General features: G+C 41.0%; 1 protein-coding gene across 2 annotated transcripts in view; it reads left to right on the top strand.

Moving 5' to 3' along the window:
• Nucleotides 1-14,770, top strand: part of c10h5orf24 (chromosome 10 C5orf24 homolog) — a 41,381-nt gene extending 26,611 nt beyond the window's left edge. The window contains exons 2-4 of one of the 2 annotated variants that reach the window (XM_078550937.1): nucleotides 182-221; nucleotides 11,353-11,778; nucleotides 14,290-14,770. In XM_078550937.1, coding sequence (XP_078407063.1) covers nucleotides 209-221; nucleotides 11,353-11,778; nucleotides 14,290-14,342 — 492 coding nt within the window. In that variant the 5' untranslated portion in view covers nucleotides 182-208 and the 3' untranslated portion in view covers nucleotides 14,343-14,770. Of the gene's footprint in view, nucleotides 1-181; nucleotides 222-11,352; nucleotides 12,067-14,289 lie in introns of those variants that run through there. The other variant, XM_078550936.1, reaches the window with a different exon arrangement.
• Nucleotides 14,771-23,642: the final 8,872 nt, after the last annotated feature.

Below are 23,642 nucleotides of genomic sequence, written 5' to 3'. Positions count from 1 at the left end.
GAGGGATGTGGGATAGTGCATGAAAATGGTGTTGAGATAGAAAATCAGCCATGATCTAGTTGCATGGTGGAGTAGGCTTGAGAGGCCAAATGGCCTACTCCTGCTCCTATTTCTTTTGTCCTATGTTCCTATGATAGATAAGGCAATGTCCAATTTATTACTTTTTCTCTTCTTTTTTCAGGTGGTTTCAATTTCTGTGAGGTTCGGTATGAATTACAGAGGTGTGTATAAATTTAATTATTTAATATTCACGAGTGCTGGTTTAAATTCTGGCCTCTGTGTGGAATAATGTTGAATTCATTGAATCCACCTCCTCCTACAACTGTGCAGTTATTTGAAATGAATGGTAAAGAGACCCTCTGCTTCATTGCCTTATAATTGCCTTTGGAAGGAAATGGATGATCCATCTAGGCCTTCTCCGGAGGTCCCCAGCATCACAGATGCCAGTCTTCTGCCAATTCGTTTCACTCCATGTGATATCAAGAAACAGCTGAAGGCACTGGATACTGCAAAGGCTACGGGCCCTGACAACATTCCGGCAATAGTACTGAAGACTTGTGCTCCAGAATTTGTCGCGCCCCTAGCCAAGCTGTTCCAGTACAGCTACAACACTGGCATCTTCCCGGCTATGTGGAAAATTGCCCAGGTATGTCCTGTACACACACACAAAGCCGGACAAATTCAACCTGGCCAATTACCGCCCCAACAGTCTACTCTCGATTCTCAGTAAAGTAATGGAAAGGCTCATCAACTGTGCTATCAAGTGGCACTTGCTTAGCAATAACCTGCTCACTGACGCCCAGTTTGGGTTCCACCAGGGCCACTCAGCTCTTGACCTCATTACAGTCTTGGTTCAAACATGGACAAAAGAGCTGAAGTCCCGAGGTGAGGTGAGAGTGACTGCCCTTGATATCAAGGCAGCATTTGACCGAGTTTGGCATCAAGGAGCCCTGGCAAAACTGGAGTCAATGGGAATCGGGGGGAAAACTCTCTGCTGGTTGGAGTCGGACCTAGCACATAGGAAGATGATTGTGGTTATTGGAGGTCAGTCATCTCAGCTCCAGGACATCACTGCAGGAGTTCTTCAGGGTAGTGTCCTCAGCCCAACCATCTCCAGCTGCTTCCTCAATGACCTTCTTTCCATCATAATGTCAGAAGTAGGGATGTTCGCTGATGATTGCACAATGTTCAGCACCATTTGCGACTCCTCAGATACTGAAGCAGTCCATGTCCAAATGCAGTAAGACCTGGACAATATCCAGGCTTGGGCTGACAAATGGCAAGTAATATTTGTGCCACACAAGTGCCAGGCAATGACTATCTCCAACAAGAGAGAATCCAACCATCACCTCTTGACGTTCAATGGCATTACCATCACTGAATCCCCCACTATCAACATCCTGGTGTTACCATTAACCAGAAACTGAACTGGACTAGCCATATATATACTGTGGCTACAAGAGCAGGTCAGAGGCTAGGAATTATGTAACGAATAACTCACTTCCTGACTCCCCAAAGCCTGTCACCATCTACAAGGCACAAGTCAGGAGTGTGATGGAATATTCCCCACTTGCCTGGATGAATGCAGCACCTACAACACTCAAAAAGCTTGACATCATCCAGGACAAAGCAGCCCGCTTGATTGGCACCACATTACAAATATTCACTCCCTCCATCACCAGCGCACAGTAGCAGCAGTGTGTACCATCTACAAGATGCACTTCAGGAATTCACCAAAGCTCCTTCGACAGCACCTTCCAAACCCATGACTGCTACCATCTAGAAGGACAAGGGCAACAGGTGGATGGGAACATCACCAGCCGGAAGTTCCCCTCCAAGTCACTCACCATCCTGACTTGGAAATATATCACCATTCCTTCACTGTCGCTGGGTCAAAATCCTGACAACACTGTGGGTGTACCTACACCACATGGACTGCAGTGGTTCAAGAAGGCAGCTCACCACTACCTTCTCAAGGGCAACTAGAGATGGACAATAAATGCTGGTCTAGCCAGTGAAGCCCACATTCCGTGACTGAATAAAGAAAAAGAAACTGATGGATATTTAAACTTTATGTTCAACCCAAATGGGTTTGTGTGCATGTATAATATTTGCGCGTCTGCTCACTGCTCATGCTTGCTGTATTTCCAGCCAAATAACTGCCAGTCACATTTATTTTGTAAGAGCTTTTTTAAAAAAAGACATTATTTAAATTTGGATTATTTAAAAATTAACGTAGGTTTTTCTCCTCTTTCCTGCAATTACATGATATTCAACAAAGAGAACTTTGGTAGTTCAGCTGAAAGGCATTTACGTGCGTGATGGTGTTGCTATTGTGCCATTAGTAGGCAGTACTGCATGGAATCCCTCTTCACAGCATGTGAACTTGGTCGCCTGACCAGTGTCAGCAAGTTGCACTCCTTTTGGAAGCTGAATGCAAAGAGTTGCTTCTTCATGCCCCTGAAGGAATGTACGTTTAAAGGACACTATTCATTAATATCCATAGAACAATATTAATACCTTCCATTAGATAACTTAAATTCATAAAATGTTACAGGACTGAAGGAGACTATTTGGCTACCAATCTCTTTTTAAAAAAAAAGGCGATAGAGAGAACTTGCATTTACATAGTGTCCCTCACAACCTCAGGATGTCATTAAATGCTTCAGAGCACATTTATGTCTATTAGTTACCAACTCACCAGTGGAAATAGTTTCTCCCATATAACTTAGCAAAATGCTTCAGAATTTAGGACACCTCTATCGGATCACTCATTAACTCATTGCAAGAGCTCCAGTTCTTCATGTCTGTTCTCATAAATAAAACTTCTGATCCTTGTTATCACCTTAGGAGTCTCTTGACACAGTCTTGACATGCTCGCTAAACTAGGATACCCAAATTGGACAAAATACTTTAACTGCAGGTACAAATGATTTATAGAGCTTCAGCACTTTTTGTCGCTATTTAGTAAACTTAGATTCCCACGCATTTTTGTTACATTTTGATTTACAAATGATTTATAGAGCTTTAGCACTTTTTGTCGCTATTTAGTAAACTTAGATTCCCACGCATTTCTGTTACATTTTTATTAACTTGTCATCCACTTTTAAAGTCCTGTCTTGTGGGAGCTGCTCTACTTCAAAAAGCTGAATTTCAGTTTGCAAAATTGAAAGGAGTACAGTGTACTTGCAAAAAGTTAATGACTTGTGTCTTGATTAATGTTAGTTCATATCTTTTACACCCTGCTCTAAATATTTTCAGGCAGCTCTTTGCTCCTAATGATATCTTAACACTCATATAAACAAAGATGTTCATTCTAGAACCCCTTAAATACAGAGGGAAAAAAAGGAAAAATATTGCATGAGTTAGCAGTTTCAGGAGAGGAGACATAAACTGAAGAGGGGATAAAAGAAAATTAATACTAATTATTACTTTTATTTAAAGAAATAACTATCGATAGTGGGATCCCTTGCTCCAATCCTTTAAAGGGAGACTGCCTTGCTGAAAAGTGTTTAGCTGTGGGGAGTAACATTCCTCTCTGCTGTAAGGGTTTGGGGCCATGCAAAGTGAAGGGAAATTAGAGGGAACATTGATGGGGGCTGAATGGCTAGAATATCTTATTTTGAACAGAACATTATCATTATAGTTCCATTTGATTCATTTTATGGGCATTTATGTTTATAAACAAGCAAGAGGATTAAAAAGATTTGCCAAACGTTATGTCACAGACATGGTCACTTCAAAATTTTGGAAAAGATGAAACTTTAAGAATGAATTGTCAGTAAAGCATTGGAATTCCTATAGATCCACAGTGACTGCAACTACAAAAGCACTAAGATAATGTGTCATTTTCAAGTTCACCAGAGCTCAATAGATGCCTGTGACAGAACCCAAATTCATAATAATTGGTGGTAGCGATCTGAGGTACAGAGTTATACTAGTGGTGAAGCCAAATCCAAATGCTTAAAATTTAAAAGTGAATGGAACAGAAGCAGTAAGAACCAAAAATGTCAACCAAATCAGGAGAGGCAGATATTGAACTGGGATGGTTAATGGTGGAAGAAAGAGTAACAGGGAAAATTTTAGCTAAAGAAGCAAAGGTTTCAGCTTGAGAGAGAGTGAGAACAATGCTGGAAGAGAAAGGGAATGACACAAATTTGAGGCCGACAGGGAGACACAGCATCTGCACAAGTGCAGACATTGTCAGCATAAGGCCAACAGAGGGACAGAAGCATCACCATCATCTCGAACAGACAGAAAACATGCTACAGCAGTGAGTCAAATGTGTGGGGAGGTGGAACTTCTAAAATTCATACTAGGTTTGTGGGCAATTAGGGGTAGGCAATAAATGTCTGCCCAACCCTTGTATTCCTTAGAAGGTGGTGGGCTGCATTCTTTGTAACAGTTTGATACAACAGGATGGTTTAGAAGCCACCTCAGTCACCTTGGTAAGAGAGTGGAGGAACATATATCTAATTGTCACTCGGTAGTACAGAACTTGAGTATTGCTGAAAAAAGAGACATGTATTGAAGCTTTTCATCTTGTACTCATCAGGACAGATGCAAGAATGCCAAATTTCAAAGGAAGCAGCAGTTTATACTCCATGAGAAAAAGTTGCTGATTGGTTGGCAAGTTGGCTCTGACTGGTAGAGGCGGTGCCATGGGAAATGCACCAGGGAGCTATTGTCCTCCATGCTTTTGTTTAATTCAAAACCGGTGCAATGCCTGGACATGTTCCTTTTGCCTGCAGAGGACAGGTCCCTGCGAATGAATATATGCAGCTTCTAGCAAGCATAAGGGAGCCACGTTGCGAGCCCAACTGATAATGTTAAATTGGTTGTTAATGTAATTCTTAGCACACACGGGATTGTTCAGCTAGTGCTGTCCAGTCATTGAAACAGATCTAATGTTAGACATTGTGTTCTGAATTTTGCTAGCACAGGCTGATTGAGTACGGTCAGTACTCTGAAGGGACGTGCTGTTTGGTACAATCTGCCAGTCATTGGGATGTACTGCCAATGTACCTGGCATCGCACTGGTACTGAAATTCATATGTCACATTACCCATTTGTGTGGTAGGTAGGGCATCTTTCTGGCTTGACATCAGCATCCTGTCAGTGGAAAATGTTACTCATGTTGCTACTGAATACTAGCAGAATAAAATTGCTAGCTTCATCTGTTGCTCAACTTTTTGAGATACCTTATCCTCAGGGTAATTTAAGATAGACTTTGCGGGTCTGAAAGTGGCCTTACGCCATTTGTGAGTATGCACAATACACAGCGAGCAATGATCTGATCAGCATAGCCATTATCCCACAAGTTAGTTTTGATGAACCCTTTTTCAGCATCAAGCTTGCATGGTGAGCAAATGGCTTGGGCCCTGTTTGAGATGTCAATAAGACCAATCTTGTGCCAGTACAATGTCAGATATGTAGGCTGTACATCCCAACAACTTGTGGATTGTATCAAACAGCACGTGCCTCCAGCTGCTCACCATACTTAACCAGCCCATGCTTGCAAATTTCAGAACATAATGACATAATATCTAATGTTAGATGTGATTCCATGATTGGACAGTACTTGCTGAACAATCCCAAGTGTGCTGCGTTGCATTCACAACCAATTTAGGGTTATCAGTCGGATTCACAATGTGGCTCGCTTACGCTAGCTAGAAGCTACATTTATTCATATGCAAGACCTGCCCCGCTGCAGGCAAAAGGAACATGTCCAGGTACTGCATTTTTTTTGAATTAAACAAAAGCATGGGGTCAATCGTAACCTGATATATTCTCCATGGTAATACGTCAACCAATCAGAGCTGACTTGCCAACCAATCTGCACCCTTTTCTAATGTAGTATAAATTGTTGCTCCCTTGGAAATTTGACATTCTTGCATCTGTCCTGATGAGATTCGACAACATGTCTCTTCTCATCGATATGTCTGATTCCAGTTTTTATTTCCAAATTTTTTAAACTGACATCAAATTTTCAAACTACCATGGCATTTCAGATCAAATTCTCTGGATTATTAGTCCAGGCCTCTGGATTACAAGTTGTAACATAATTACGACACTATCATAATCACCACTTTATTAAATCTGGCCCATTATTTTAAATTAAATCTTATTCCAAGTTGTGAAGAATTGAAAGGTATCAATATTTTTGTATGGCTATTTGAATTTTTAAGCAGTCACCACAATTGAGACAGAAATAAATGGACCAGCCAACTCAAGAAGCCATTGTCCAGAAAAGCACTGGTAGCATTTAAAAAATTTTGATTCTGCCAATTGCAGGAACTAAGCAGTTGTAAAGCATGCCATTCTTAATTCCATGATATAATGGATGAGGTGCGCAGGCAGAGGTCTTTAAGAAGCTAAGAAAGAATTCAGGAAGTACTCAAAGGTAAATGGTGATCCAACTCAAAGAGCTGTCTGGAAAGCAGAGGTTTAACAGACTCGCAGGATCATTGGCATTTATTGTTAAGGGACTAAATTCTGGAGATAGTTCCATAGGAATTAAGAGTCAGATTACTTTATTAGAAGTGTAAAGTAAAGTAAATAGCTAGGTGCCCATGCTGATGGATGACTGAGTTGTAAACGCTTCATCTATCTTGATCATTTTCCATGGAATTTCCTTGTTAAGCGCCCCAGACCTTTTAATTCTCTCCAGTTTTGAAAGCCTCCTGAAAATCTGTCTTTTTAACCATTCTTCGTTATTTCTCCTAACTGCCATACCACTGCTAAACATTTGTTTCCCCTGTGTGCTGCAATTACCATATTAAAGACATTGGCTGTCAAATTCACTATTGCAGTGCTAAAGGTGGCTTTTTGCTTCCAAAACTGAGTGAGCATACTTGTAGTACTAGCTGCGCTGGACTCCACTTTGGCGAGGGCATTAGCATGCACAGGGAGTGTCCGCTGGAAGAATGCAGAGTAGTCAGGTTGTGAAGTCAGCATTTTATGCTGATTTGATACTAGTTGTACCATTTTGGTGTTCACTGCTTCAGATAATGCCCTCTCTTAATGTTGCATATAAGAACACCTGTTCAGCTATAGGAAAGACTCCCCCCACCTCTGCACCACCACCAGCAGCACTATTTAAAGGAATCATCAACTACTTTCAGGTTAGTTGTTGATTGATTTCCACTAGTTCTTGCCATAATTGTAGAATTTTTTAGTGCTTTCCATGTGCTGAAACTTGCAGAAGTCTACAGGGAGAGGTGTGGCACCTGCTGACGGACTTTGTTCTGACCACTAGGATTCTGCAGAAATTACTTGCTCCCAGACTTGGGGGCATGGGTGCAGTAGTTTGCATTCCCTTGGCCCACTATTATAGGGAGAATGAGCACAGGTGTGCAGAGCAGGACAAGCTTCTGGAAGAGGGAGGAGGAAGAGGGGAGAAAACCTTCTGTTAACAGCCTATCTCCGCCCAAGGTGTACAGGGAGCAATTCTCCTAACTGAACCTCTGTGAGGGACAGTGTGTGAGATGCCTGTGGTTCAGTAAAGATGTCCTCACTGAAATCTGCACTTACTGCAGCCTCAGAACAGGGTGAGGATGGTATTGCCAGTGAAGGTAACGGTGGTCACAAATCTTTATGCGTCTGGCTCCCAGGTTGGAGCAGGCAATACTTGCAACATCTCCATGTTCACCGGTCATTGATAGGTCACTGAAGCTTTGCATTCCAAGAGAGCTGAATAAATTTTATTCTCTCTTACCAGAGAGAAGCAGACAGAGCAATTACACGGATTTGTGTGGATTACAGGCTTCTTCATGGTGCAAGGCACCACTGACAGCACGCACTTTGCTTTGCAGGTGCCACACGTCAACTCTGAGATGTAATGAGAAGGAACTCCAGCCCCTCAAAGTCCAGCCGCTGTGTGCCCATACTCAGCTTATCATGCAGGTCAATGCTTAGTGTCCTAGCACCAGCCATCATGCCCATTCTGTTCCAATCTACTATACCATCTGCATTTGAGCCAGCGTGGCAAACTAGAGGGTAGCTACTGGGCAGTGCCACATATCTGCTGGCTACATGGCTCATGACTCCAGTAAGCAACACAAACACACAAATGGGCACTGAAGCTATCTTGCCACACAAAATGGGATTGAACAGACCATTGGGTTGCAAAATCGATACTTCTGCTGCCTGGACTGTTCTGGAGGAGCTCTGCAGTATTCAACAGAACTGGTGCCAAGATTCATTGTAGTCTGTTGCATGCTGCACCAGTTCACCATCATAAGCACACAGCCCTTGCCCACCAGCTCTGCAGTGACCAGCTGAGGAGGAGGAGGTCAGGAAGAGGCAACCAGCACTGTTCCTTTCTGGCAAGGCTGTCTGTGATCAACTCATCCAACTACTCAGTTGAAGCTTGTGTGGTAGCAAACTGCGTTTACATGAGAGCAGGCTGAGCTTGTGTGGCAATGAGCTGAATTTGTATGACTTCAGTCTGTGTTTCCAATGTAGCACCCAGATGGTGGGTGACTTGTGTTTGTACTGCAAAACAAGCTGAGTCACCAGCATTAGATGCTTCTTGTGGATCTTGGATTGGTCCACAAGAATTCTCATGGAGTTGGGCTCCACTTCCACACTGGGCTCCAAGCTCTGCACAAAGCATTCTGCCAGGCTGGTATCAGACTCCTCCATACTCCACAGACCTTATGACAGGCCTGCCAATGCACCTTTTCAGGGTGATACCAATCAACGTTCTTCTTGAGCCCATAGTACTGAAGTCAACATCTGACTCTTCTGCAGCAGAACACCTGCGCAACCTTGCCCTCCAATGAGCTGGCACCTTTACTACCCTTGTCCCCTGCCCTAGTTGCAGACCACTCATGCCCATTGTCTCACCACGTGCAGGTCCTACCTCTCAGCTATCCTCTAAAGTGTGCGCCATGTCATTATCTGAGTGGGTTGTGTGTGAGAGATTGAGTGATGGTGTTCTTCATCATCATAACCTTCTTTCTCTTCCACCTTTTTATCTTCTACCTCTGGCCAGGTTGCTGTTGTTGGGTATCTGAAAGGAGAAAGGCACAAGGATAGGGTTGTGGTGAGGGGAGGGGGCAAGAAGTGCCTTCTTAAACCATCTGCTGCTTCTAAATCAGAAGAGATCATGAGATCAGGGAAGAAGTGGGATATGAGAGGGAGGATTAGGTGTGAGCATTCTGTCATCTTCAATGGTTTTACCCTACTTCTGGCAGCCGATTTAGTCATGGCAGCTGCAATGATAGCAACTACCGTTTTCTCCATTGGAGTAAGGACATGTGAATGTGCCTTTTCACCTTCAGTTTGTTGCTACTTGCTGCAGTTACACACCGCCTTGTCCTGCAAGAGAGAAGGAAATGTGCCAGTGAATGTGGTGCCGTTTATTTGGGTGATGTGGCTGTCATGTTGAATAGCTGTGTGCAAGCTGTGAGATGCAAATGTGAGGCTTGCAGCAACATGTGCATGAGGTGAAACTATAAATGTGCTGTATGAGTCACATTTGATAGAGATTGTTGGTAGGTGAGTGACCGGCTTTGGTAAATTCAGTAGCGTGAGGTGTAGTGAGGGGGACTTGGCATTTGACTGATTTGGCATTGATCTTGACACCTTGGACAGAATTTTACGAGTCGGTGAGCGGGGGCGGGGCCCGCTCGCTGACACGTAAAATGATGTGCGGTGATGTTGGGGGGAGCTCCCGATGTCACCGCGCCCCATTTAAATTTTCAGGAAGGCGGGGGCGCAGTGAAATCAGCTGCGTACCCACCGACCTGTCAATGGCCAATTGACAGAGGCAATTAAGTAATTAAAGGACCTGCCCGTCCAACCTTAAGGCTGGCGGGCAGGCCAGGAGCCCCAGCGGGAAGTAGAAAAAACATGAAACCTCATCCACGGGTGGGATGAGGTTTCATGTAGGCTTTAAGAAATTTTAATAAAGGTTTTGTACAAATTATGGACATGTCCCAACTCATGTGACATTATCACATGAGGGGACATGTAAGGGAAATTTTATTTTTCTATTTTTATGTTTTTCACATTTAGAGCTGATCTCCCTGAGGCTGCACTTAGCCTCAGGGAGATGAGTGTGTTCTTTCGTGCGCGAAAGAGTGCACTCTCGATTTTGGGAATCCCCCCCCGCCCGTACAAGGAGCGCATAGCGCTTCCATGCGGATGTCACGCTGGGCGGGCCTTAATTGGCTCGCCCACGTAAAATGGCACCACGCCTCTGATCGGGGGCACCAATCGGAAGCACGCCCGTACACGCCCGCCCATCAGCTTCCCCCCCAACAGGGGGAAAATTCAGCCCCTTGTGAGAGATCATTAAACTCCTTCCAGTGCTGCATCCAGTTCCTTGGGGCCAGTCTTCTGGCATTGACCACAACATTGCCTGCCCCCACTGCCTTCACAGAGTTTGTGTGGAGGGCTTCCTTCTCCCCTATGGATAGAGGACCTCCTGTCCACCTCTTCCAACATAGCATCTGCTGCTATGCCTCAGAACCTTGGAGCATGCTCTTTACCCTGTTTCTCCATAGTTCAGTGTTCTTAATGCTCATGCTCCCTTCTGCAACCACTTCCAGCGTTTAAATTGAAGCTCCTTTTTAAAAGGTGCAGGCTGGCTTCAAGGGGTGTTACTGTCGCACAAACTTGGGCCTCTGGCTGAGGCATGCTGACGTTCAGCAGTGCATTTACCTCTAGCTGCATGCAGCTATCATGCAAATCAGCAGGCAGCACAAAGCTCGCATGTTGCCTTGATGGGAAACAGTGGACGGGGGTTAATTACGCATTGCGATACCCAAGCCCATTTCATGCCCTGTTCACTTTCAGCCACCATATAGATCCAAATTTCAGTTCATATTGAAAGATTGAAGAGAGTTGAGCTCTTGGAGCTTGTTGGCAGTTGTTAGGTTGCCTTACGAGGTGTATAACATAGCAAATGAGTTAGAAAAGGTACTTGGGAACACTATTAAAACTAAAGCGTGAAAATAGGGCAGATGGGCTGAGGTTTAGTTTGACTAAAGGCAGATTTAGAATTTAGATGTGATATATATCTTACAGGACTGTGGGTGTTTCTGCAACACATGGACTGCGGCGGTTCAAGAAGGCAGCTCACCACCACCTTCTCATGGACAATAAATGCTGGCTTAGCCAGCAATGCCCACGTCCCATGAACTAATATTTTTTTAAAAATTAGGAAAGTCCTCATGGAAAGAGTTTTGAATGAATTCCAATAATGTTATTTCTTTCTCTTAAAATGATGCATATTTTAGCTTTCTGGCATTACAGCAATTTGCATTTGTGTAATCATTTGTTAGATATTTTATTTAAGTAATCATGAATTATTTTAAAATATTTCCCTAATTTAATTCTCAGAAATCATGCATCCAGTTGGCTGCAGTAACACTGGCTGCTGTGAGCCTGAGAAGGAGGTGACCTTCAGTGCCGATGATGTGAGCAGCGATGACCAGTTTGACTTGTGTTCTTCCCAACCGGACAAACTTTATGGAAACAGCTACAAGCCAATAAGCTGCGTAAAACAAGAATCATTGGAGGAGCCAAATTCGCAAATGGGTGTTGGAAGAAACGCAGAAGGCCAGAATGACCTGAAAAGAAGGAAAAATATTTTCCGAGCAGGGAAACGAGGAAGACCATCAGGGACGACGAAAGCTGCTGGGTACAGAACAAGTACAGGCCGACCTTTGGGAACTACAAAGGCAGCTGGGTTTAAGACCAGCCCGGGCAGGCCCTTAGGCACTACCAAGGCAGCAGGATACCGGGTCAGCCCAGGAAGGCCCCCAGGTACCATGAAAACTCTCTCCCGCATTTCTGGTCTCGATTTCCCGCCATGTAGCAGTGCTGCTTTTAGCTATTCAGTGGTGCACAACAAAGCATTAAGTGGACCCACTGAAACCACAAATAGAAACATGGAACTGAATCAGTAAAGATCAGTAAAATCTGCCTTGTTTTTCGATAATCTGTTCTGTTTCTTGATAAAGTAGAGTAACATTTTATACAACATATTGATCTGCAAACCCATGATATAGGATTCACAGCCACCCTGTTAAACAGTGTAGAGGATGTGGAATGCCAACCCTAAAATAAACTCGCCTATGGACCATTGTGTAAAATATTGTAACTATTGGGCATAATGTACTTTTCTATTGTGGTGGTTTGGTACGGTATTGCTTATAGAGATAAAGCTACAATATCTCTCTTTGAACGATCTATTTATCAGGGTCCAGTTTCGTACATAATTTCCTCTTTCTTTAGTAAATGCAATCTTCTTGCATTTTTATGAAGGTGGGGGCAGGGCAATTGTCCTACAGTTCAATGCAGTTGAAAGTCTGTATGGGTTTAACTGATCTTTTTTGGTCAGTTGCATGTGGGACTGCCATGATAACCCTACTAACTTTATTATTGGTTATTTTACTGAGCATTAAATATTTAAACATCGATTGAAAATGCTACTGATTACAGAAAATAGAGAAATTGTAATCTGTGCGTGTAGACCTATTATATTGGCTCTCACGCTGCATTGGAGCTGCTAGGGTCTTCTGAGTGTATGTGTAGATTTTTTTTTACCCAAATTCTTTTAGCTGCTTATTTTTGTTGCCGTGGGCAGTTTTGTGAGAGGGATAGGTGTTGGGTTGCAAGAATACTTGCCAGGCTGAAATTCAGCCTGAAAGAAGCGGTCAACTCTGCACAGACTGTTTACCAGGGTAATTCATAGGTGAGGTTACTGTGGGAGGTGTGCAGAGTGGCAATTCGTGAGAAATAATTATCAGACAGGTTTTAGTTACTGTTCTTGCCAGGATGATTATCAATATGATACAGAATTGTGTGACAGTTGACTTTTACTTCAAGTTAACTTATGCAGAAATCTTGTAGTCTTTATCAGAAATAAATTTTTCCCATGGTTACAAACCACTGTGAAATTCCTCACATTTCTCTTTAATCAAATATTTTGGTAATTCTGCTATATATTTTTAATGCTCTAGGAGTGGCTATTCAGGAAGCCTAAAGTAGCTATGCATCCTACAAGTGTTTAAATTGGATGGCACATCAGCTGATTCTCACTTTTTGTTAACAAGCTGTTAGAATATTTAGAGTTTGTTAAAGTAAAGGTGAGCTGGTAATGAGCAATCGATAGAAGAGGTAGCCGCATAGGTTACTCCGTATGGATGGAAGTTGTATTACAGTTGGAAGAGGAAAAGTAACTGTTCAAATAGATCAGCATGCATTTCTCAGGATGTTGATCATTGGAAGGAAACCTGCTTTTGAGTAGGCTTAATAGTAATGAAGTAACCTACATTCAGATTCAACTGCCTAGGTAACCTTCTGCACAGCTGCGGCAGAAGGAAGACCAAATGTAAAGAGACTACTGCAAAACAAAAATAATATTTAAGACTAGAAATGCTGTAATTACTACTTAATCATTTACAGATATTCAGTTAGAAATAATATTCTTTAATTTTAGCTAAAGATTTTAATATAAACTGACGAGAGGCTTGAGAAAGCGGAACATTGTAACACAGTTGCTGTTAATCACTGGTCAAGGCACTTGCACTAGAATTCATCTTAAAACATCATCTTACACGTTTGTAGGCCAGAAAATAGTTTCCATTAAGATTCCAGTGCGGAGACCATCTTTTTGGGGGTGTTTGTCAATTTGCTGTGTTGGCTTTATCTGTTGTGGTCAACAATGACATTATACCACTGTTGTTTGGTCCAGTTTCTTTGGCCCTCTGAGAATGACAGATTACTGGTGGAAGATATATAATGCACAACCTCCACAAAACAGTTAAGTTGCTGTTTTCAAAATCGTGATACTTATTTAGTCATTCATTGGGTTTGAACAAAAGCAGGTGCAGTTTTTCTGTCCTCTAGAGGATTTAACTATCTTCTCCAAAGGCTGCCTCCTCCACAGATAACAGATCTTTTCCCTACCCCCCTTCTAACTGAAGCAAATTTTTAATTTAGCCTTCTGTTCATTAATAGAAAGTCTATATATTACATGCTGTTGATCCATTTGAAAACTGTGTTAACTGCTATATCAAAGCAACCGAATCTATAAACTCAGTCAAGTGCAAACAAGAAAGCCCACACCAGAGACAAATCACAGCTGTTAACATCCTGATTCTAACCCTTTCAGTAGTACAGGTGGCACTGCACCATGGTCATTGTGTTTTGTAAAATAAAAATCTCACTTGCATGGCATTCTGTATATAAAATGCACTTAAAAAATAAATGCAATGTAATATGAAACTTTTTTGCAAAGCTATACAATATCTCTCTATCTCTCTCTATTAGTATTTAACAGGCAAAGGCAAGACCGAAGGAAAACTCAACAGCCAGAGAGTTAAGCACTGTACTTTAACGCTTCTACATAATCACAATTGGATATACAAAAGGGTTGATTGACAACTACGTGAATCGTTCCTAGAAAGGCAGGTTTTCACATTTATTAAACATGTACTACTGTAATGGTAACACTGATGTTTTCATCTAAAATATTTCATGTATGCATCTTTAAAGTTTACTTACATTATTGTGGCATCCCATGCAGCACTTGAGACATCTTCTACTGTCAAGAATATACCTCGGACCTGGTTTTACATCTCCAGCAACTCTGTTTCCCAAACTGGAAAGCTGAGTTTTCTGTTTCATAATAAAACCATTTTTCCAGAAACCCTTGCAGACATTTTTTTAAATAGACATATAAGAGAGCTGTATCTGAAACTGATATAGTCACTGCTTAAATTCTATAAATACATATTGAAGCTTAGATCTACATACTTGTGTGAAAGAAAACCTTGCTCATTATTTTATGTTGGCAGACAGATAATCTTTAGGTAACAGAGATACTGTATTTTATGGACATTAATTGGTGTCTGCCACCAGATGCTGCTGCAAGTGCCGGAAATCACTAACTTTGAAGGACCCTCATTTGTAGCAGTGCTTCTGTTTCAAACACTTTGGATACATGTTGACAAAACTGCATGCTTCAACTTTCCTGTTACTTGTGATACTATATGGTGTACTGTATACACAACTGCCTCATCAGAATGCTTGTATGTAAGGGACATGGTTTGACAAGTACTGTTGTATGATAGATCTGTTTGGAGCATGATTTTTATTTTTTAGGTTGGAAAGTGTTTATTTTAAAAACTGTTTTGATGGGGCTCCCCTGATAATTTTAGTGAGTAAATTAATCAGATGGTTTTGAGTAGGAAAGTCCTCCACTTAGTCCCTGTTTTTTGTTAAGTTGCCTAATTTCAACGAAAGTGGCAGTGCGAGGTGCTATATGGGGACATGTTTGTAATATTCAGCTGTGATGTTCTTCATCGCTGTTTAACCAGCTGTCAATCTATCTAGGCAGCTTTCAGATGAGAGAATAATGGAAATAAAAGGGGGGATGACTACTTAGAATCACAAATGTTTATAGCAAAGAAAGAAGCCATTCGGCTCATTATGCCTGTATCTTGTTCCAAAAGACTCACTTTTTTTATTTCTTGCCCTTTCCCATTAATATTTTCTTTGGGTGAGGAAATTGCTGCAGACCCATACATGGTCGCACTCAACTTAAAATAAAGAAAGGGAGAATAGTGGGAAATTAAATTCTATTCTAAAATTATTAAACCTTAAAAGATAGTCTAAATTTGAATCAAAATGTTCTGGAATATTCTTCCTTGCCTTCCCCCACTATATGTAGATTTGAATCTGATATGGAATGTGAAAGCAGAATTATTTTTGGAATGGATCAATGGGATGTTTCCAAAGGGTACTGTGCCCTGTTTTTTTTTAAAAAGTACATTTTGATAGCATGTCAAAACCACCTGTTCACCAGCATATGCTACAAAGTCAAGAGGACACCCTACTTAATCATTGTATTCTTACTTCCCTTCTCCCTCCTCTCATGCAGCACATGCAAGGAAAATATACTTTAATAAAAACCTGGTTTAAGGTAAAGAAGGGAGTGAAGTATTTCCATATTTGGCTGAAATATTTTTCTGCCCTTGAACTAATTTGAGTCGAATTTTAGAATCTGGTATTCCAAATAATATGCCCCACCTTATGATAATTTATTTTGGGAAAGCTACCCATTGTGAGTTGTCAGACATAAAAGCAAAGAAGACTGTTGCTGCCCATGTGAAGAGAAACTAACTTAAAGGCTGGATATTCCCCACAATAAAATACATAGTTTGTCGCATACACTTAGGGGGCTGTGTTGGATCATACATTTCTGAGTGAAAGAGAAGAGTCCTCAGTTAATGGATTCAGTGTACAGTGTTCCCTATCCTTGATTTACATCAGGTGGGAAGAAACGGACAGAAAACAAGTGTAACCGTAACATTATTCTTTTTCTCTCTGGGAGTAAAATTCATGTTGCTGGAATTTAATGCTAAAGAAAATTCATGCTTGTTTACATATTTATTTTATTGTGCAATATTATTTACAAAGCACTCATTTGCATTGAGATATATCAAAGACACATTTTGAAGCAGTGTACTGAATAGCTTCCCATTGTTGGACTTTTCCTGGATAATTTTCCTTTAATTAGGCGAGTAGATCAGCTACTGTAGTTAATGTGACTCCAGTGCTGCAGCTGCTGCTGTTTGCCGCATGTAGCACTTGCGGTTAATGCAAGAATGCAGTATTATCATTGTTTCCTTTCTAAAGTGGAACCCTGTTTGAGTTGCTGGGTTCAAGGGTCACTTACTGTTGCAGCTCAATTCCTTTGTACAATGGATATATTTGTGAAAGGTGTTTGGTATATTTTTCAACTAAGCAAGTAAAGTAAAATATGTTGAAATGCATCAACATGTTACGTCCACTTCATAAAATTATATTTAGTACTTATATCTGCACAATCCCTTTCCACCAAAAAAATGCCTAACTCCCTTGCCTTCATCAAGATAATATCATTTAAATATTACGGTATCAGAAATACCTTGACTACAAACTAGAAATTACATTTCTTTAAAAAAAGTCTTGATGTGAATCTCTATTGGAACTGTAATTATAGTAATCAGATTTTAGGTAGTTCTAAAAGCAATTTTCATAGAATATATTTGATCAGGAAATCACTTCTGTGTGCTTTTATTTAAAGGTCGAAAAATTATTTTAAATGTTTATTGATCTAAAAATACTTCTGATCACACCTTACTGATCCTGACCTCTGAGTTACTGGTCTGTACTTTATACAATGATGAGTTATCTCTTCTTCTCACTCCAATTTTTGAATAAAGGACTATGCATTAAATTCACAAGTGATACATAAAAAAAAAATTTCAAATTACAGTATTTTTTAAATGCTCCAAATTACACTCTTGTAATACAGACATTATTAGTACTAACTGTATTAGTTAGTTTTTTTTTCTGGATAATCCGCTGCTTTCTTCTCCCTCTGCACTCCATTCCCTGCTTCCCACCAAAAAAATTGTGGTACCCTGGCATATCTCTTTCAGTGCTTTCATCACTGTCACCTTTATTTATCTTTCACATATTGCAGTTGAAATAACAGAATGCATGTTGCTGAGTAAAAATTCACATTTAAAAAACTTGGCTGATAGTTGCCTGGTAATGATATGAGCAAATAAAATGAGTTTGCATGTATGGTTCTTTACAAGGTAGGGCCTTGATGTTGACTATTCTTCTATGGAAAGGCGCCAAGCTGAGGCCTGGAGCTTTCCTTTTGAGGAGGCAAGGACACTTGAGAGATAGCTACTAGTGCTTGCTTTCATGAAACATAGTAGCTGGCAAAAATGCTTTATTCGTAGACACTTGAATAAGCAGCCAGCCCTGCTCTCAGCCAGATCATACCAGGCAAATATAGAATTTTTTGCTTTCTCCCCTTTCGTCCATCTGCAGCTTATGTGGTAATTTTCTAAGTTTGCAAGGTTGTTGACTATCATGATTTTAACAACCTCTACTGGATTTTGAGTTAATTTAATAAATCTATAGTTATTTATTTATTCCTCTTTCTATTCTGTCACCATTTACTGATACAACGGGATATAGATCGGTTGGAGACTTGGGCGGAGAAATGGCAGATGGAGTTTAATCCGGACAAATGTGAGGTAATGCATTTTGGAAGGTCTAATACAGGCAGGAATTATACAGCAAATGGCAGAACCCTTAAGTGCATTGACGGGCAGAGGGATCTGGGTGTACAGGTCCACAGGTCACTGAAAGTGGCAACAGGTGGATAAGGTAGTCAGGAAGGCATATGGCATGCTTGCCTTCATTGGCAGGGGTATTGAGTATAAAAGCTGGGAAGTTATGCTGCAGCTGTATAGAACCTTGGTTAGGCCACACATGGAATATTGCGTGCAATTCTGGTCGCCACATTACCAGAGGGATATGGAGACATTGGAGAGGACGCAGAGGAGGTTTACCAGGATGCTGCCTGGTCTGGAGGTTATTAGCTATGAGGAGAGGTTGGAAAAACTCGGATTGTTCTCACTAGAGCGACGGAGATTGAGGGGCGACTTGATAGAAGTTTACAAAATTACGAGTGGCATGGACAGAGTAGATAGTCAGAAGCTTTTTCCCAGGGTGGAAGAGTCAAATACTAGGGGACATAGATTTAAGGTGAGAGGAGAAAACTATAGAGGAGATGGGGCAAGGTTTTTACGCAGAGGGTAGTGAGTGGCTGGAATTCGCTGCCAGAGGAGGTGGTGGAAGCAGGTATGATAGTGGTGTTTAAGAGGCAGCTTGACAAATACATGAATAGGATGGGAATAGAGGGATACGGACCCCAGAAGTGCAAAATGTTTTAGTTGACGGGCAATATGATCGGCGCAGGCTTGGAGGGCCGAAGGGCCTGTTCCTGTGCTGTACTTTTCTTTGTTCATTGTTCTTTGTTTGCTTCTTGAGTGAGATGGTTAGTGAGCAGCCTAAGCTGCCCCCATATTTCTATCCATAACCTTTAAAACTTCACATGGACATGTGAGAGCAGCTGGGGTTGGCCTCTCCTTTGATTTTGACTTTACTTTTAAGCATCTGTTTAATACTGCTCCAAATAATAAGTGGGCTAAATTGGGAATTGCTGTTATGCAATTTCTGGTACTTACTCTGTATGGTACAATATGAGGGCATTACATTTGGCTCTATTTCATGTTTGCTGAATATAGAGATGTGTAAAACATTCAATATATTTTGAATATTGTTCTTTCCAAATTCTTTCTTAATACCTGTTGCCTGTTGTTTTGTTGGATTTACAGGATTTTTTTTCTATCTTTCTGTTCTTTTTAAATTCTGTATTCAAATGAATAGTTTCCGTCCCTGTTTCAATATTGCTTGCACACAACAGCAAAATAGGCAGAAAAAAACACCTGTCAGCCATAATCTACTGTTATTAGCAACAATTTATTATGGAGTTTAATACCCGTATTTTGTTTCTTTGAAAGAACAATGAACTTGCATTTTGCACCTTGAATTAAATGATAGACCTATTTAAATAAGCCATGCTTGGGTCTTGCTCCAGTATAATTTGGGATTCCTGTGCTTTTTAAACTCTTAAAATAAAATACAAAAATTGCAACGATCACACAGGGCTGATTTAATGGGGGTGAAATTGGTCTTCAACAGTTGCAAAAGTCGGACATTAGAAGATTAGAAGTAAATAGAAAACAAATTTGGATTGGGTATAAAACGTGCATTTTGCACTACCACCAAAGATCAATTTTAATTCCTGTCTTAGAATATTTTTGTACCAATCACCTCAGGTGCATGGTTAAGATGTTTTGAAATTGTCACTATACAAGTTATTTTATTTAAAATCTCTTACATTGGGGATGGGAAAGTCCCGGTGCAACACAGAGTTTACTAACATACTAAATGTGCAATATAGATTTAACATTTCAGATAGTGACTATTTAAGAACAAGTAATTGGGACATCCTGTCCTAACAAGGGAACCTAACTTCAGTTGTCTGTCTCGGGTGACATCAGTGGTCCTTGGGTTTCATCTTAGAAAGTGAGACGTTGTGTCAGATGTGCTGTCTGGGGGATGGAAAGGGACAACTGGCATAAGAGGACAGTTCCTTCTGGGTCAAGAGAAGCTAACAATAGGTTGACCAAGAACAGTTACAGACGGTGTTTAGATTTTCTTCCTTTGGTGTACTTTATGCCAGAATGATTCTTGATAGAGCTTAGCTGGATTGACTTGCAAGTTTGCTGCTTACACCCGGTTTTCCTGGGTTAGCTTTGTAGGTGCAGATTTGGATGAGTGTAGAGCACACACGAATGGTGAGAGTGGAGCTAGGACTAAAGAGCTGTGGACAAATAATTGTACTCTGGAGAGCTTTAAGTTAAATCTGAACCCATTAGGAGTCTTTGTCAAGACTGAAGAGGCAAAGGACTCAAAAGAGGAGCAGAACTTAAGGGAAAGGACATCCAAAGGGCTGCCTTGCCTGTGCAGGGAAGATGGGGCAGGTAAGTACTCAATCCCGGAATTACGAATGCCGAGGTGGAAGTGATGCCATGTGAAGTGCTTTGGGGGTGGAAGGTTGGTGGTGGAGGGGTGATGGGGCTTGTCCTCTATCAATGCACAGCACCATTCCCATAGCTTAATGTTACAACATATTTGCAAAATGTGGAGCCAGGTTTCAGACCAGAGAATCATACAATCATACAGTATAAAAAGAAGACCATTCAACCCATTGTGCCTGTGCCGGCAATTTGAAAGCACTATCCGATTACTCCCACTCTCCTGCTCTTTCTGCATAGACCGAAAACATTTTTATTTACAGGCAGTGCATTCTAGTTCACAAAAAATTGTGCCTGAAAAAGTTCTCCTGATTTTTCCTCTGATTCTTTTGCCAATTAGTTTAAGTTTGTATTCTCTGGTTCCTGAACCTCCTGCCAGTGAAAACACTTTCTCCACATTCACTTTATCAAAACCCTTCACAATCTTGAACACCTCAATTAAATCTCTCCGTAACCTTCAGAGCTGACCATTATGTCACTAAATATGCTAGCTCTATGCTATGTAGTTGTAGCAGATGTCCTTCAAGCTTTGTTTGGCTGTCTGCCGACACCATCTCTGACAAGATAGTTTCCCATGATCTTTGCCAGCTAGATCAACCTCAAGAAGTGATTGAATGCAACTAAGATGCCAATCTGGAACCCTGCATACCTTCTTTTCTGCAGCACCACTGAAAGGTGGACACACTAAGAAAGCATTGGGCATCATGACCAAATGGGCATTCACACACTTTGTTGATGCCATTGTGTCAGATGGCTTAGCTTCAGAAAGAGGAATCTCCACCTGAACTAATTGCCGATCAAAGTTAGGTCTGTTTACCTCTTCCTGCAGATGTACACATACCTCCAGTTGAGCACAGAGCATCTCTCATGAAGCCTTATCATTTAGGGGAATTTCCATTGGAGACCGTAAGCTACTGGGGATAAAAGCGGAAGCAGAATTTATAACCATTGGCACAAAATTCCATGAGAACCTGACCAACAGGGGAAATAAAACAAGAAGGAAAGGCTTTTTCATAATGCTATGTCCTTTCCATGACCTCCAGGATACTTACTGCTGCTTAGCAACCACGTACACTCATTTCAAACAATTGTTCTTCATGTTTGATGTGCTGCACATCAGAAGTTCCTCATTAGCCTACTTTTCTTGTCTCTCAGTTTTTCTCCATGTTATTTTGTCAGTCTTCATGGTCTACACTGTTCTCTTTTTGCTGCTTGCCATTTTATGATGAATAGAATAGTTTTTGCTCAGACTGGGACCTAATGGACACACTAAGCTTGGAATTACTGCAGTCTGATTGTACTAAATCCTTAGCTATTCCATTTACAGATGTAAATGAGTAATAGAGTCCCCTTTTCACTGCTCTTCTTTTGCTATATTTTCAATTTTTAAAAAAATGTGGCCACTTAACATAAGCTATAAACATTGAAAGCTGTACACCAGGAAGTTATGGAAGATAACAGGGCTTATGATGCAGCCAATACAATACATTCATGCCTATTGTGTTCCTCAATTATGTTGGTGCCATTTAATTTATTTTGCCACTTTTCGGTGTCCCACTGGTGATTGGCTCTAGCAATATCATATGATGGGAGTGTAGCACAAACAGTTTGCACATATGAGTCGTTTGCATCCGCCCAAAATTGTAATGCATTTTAAAGATTCTCCAACTAAATTGTCATTTCACGTAATTTACATAATAACCATAATATAGTTTAACTTTATAGTTTGATTTCCTGGTCTTATAGGCTGCAAAGTCCATCATGACATTGCCTTTAGAAGAGGTAACAGGAAGGTGAAATGATTGAGTATATGATAGTAATTCACCTATATAAAATAAGACTGAAAGGGTTTGGTAATAGAGGCCTTTTTAAAACAGTAAATGTGATACTAAAGGAATATGTACAACACATATATGGTGAATTGTATAAAGCAAAATATTGTGATCACATGAAGAGCAGTATAATTAATGTCTGTCTGCTTGTTTATCATCTGATGGAAATATTTGACATTCAGCACTAACCAAGCATTAATAGTTGTTTCTGAAGCAGAGCAACTATATCCACATTGCTGTTATCTGCTTAAAGTTATCTTGTATCCACTACTTTGTAAATATTTGTAATAAATAAAGTTTTAAAAATTGAAATGAAAGACTTTTCTTCAAATATCCCCCCCTCCCCCAGTTGTTGGGACGCTGTCCTAATGACTGATCAACACAATCGTTTCATATTGTTTTCGACTAAGATTACATTACACTCCAGTGTACATTGATTTACTACAAGGTGGATGGACTAAATCATTCACAGATTAAGACTTTTCTTTACATTTTTATCATCTGATTTAAAGTTTTAGAAGGTGAAGTTCATCATGGGCAGTGACCCCAAGAAAGCAATAGCAAATTTCAACCCCATTGCCTTTAGACACGTACAGGTACCTTACACTGATGGACAGGTAACCATTGCAATACCAAGCCTCTGTACATGAGTGCTACCTCATTGAGATTGGGCTTCACTATATGTGTGTGTGTCTTTCTCTTTCTCCTTGGAGGGGTTACTGAAGACAAGACACACATCCCATCACTTGATGAAGTGGCAGCTAGTGTACTGGTTGCTCTGTCCCCTCACCTTTGTTTCATGAAATACATTAAGATGGCCAATTATTAAAATAGTTTCATTTACCTGTAAAGTGGTATTCTTGTTTGCTTTTGACAGGTGTGAGCCTGAATTAATAGCCCTCAAAACTAGGCACAGCAATCGTGATCCGTGATTAACTTGCATCTGTTGACGGCAGTGCAGGCAGCGTGCCAACTTCGCGCTGCGTGCTATTTTGACTCATTTCAATGTCCAGCCAGCACAAACTATCCTGTTGATTGGCTGGACGTCTGACTGGGAAATGTGGCTAGCATTGGTTAAAGCTAGCCAGCACCTTTTAAAGGGGAGGTGTATTGTGGCTGGAGCCAGTGCTAGCAAGAAGTGAATCTAACCTATGAAACATTGAAGAACAACCCAATATGGGAGAGCATGGGCTCCAAGGTGGTTGAGCTGGAGGTCTTCACGGAGGAGGTGGCAGAAGGAGAGATGTTCTATATCTGCAGGGGACAAGGAGGCCCATCCGCCCTATGCTCAAAAGGCAATGGGAGCAGATGGCTGTGAAGGTTAATACCAGTAGTCAAG

Source organism: Cetorhinus maximus, chromosome 10 (genome assembly GCF_964194155.1).
Source record: "Cetorhinus maximus chromosome 10, sCetMax3.hap1.1, whole genome shotgun sequence".
NCBI lineage: Eukaryota > Metazoa > Chordata > Chondrichthyes > Lamniformes > Cetorhinidae > Cetorhinus > Cetorhinus maximus.
Note: the sequence above shows the minus strand (reverse complement) of the source record. Positions and strands in the feature narration are given on the sequence as shown.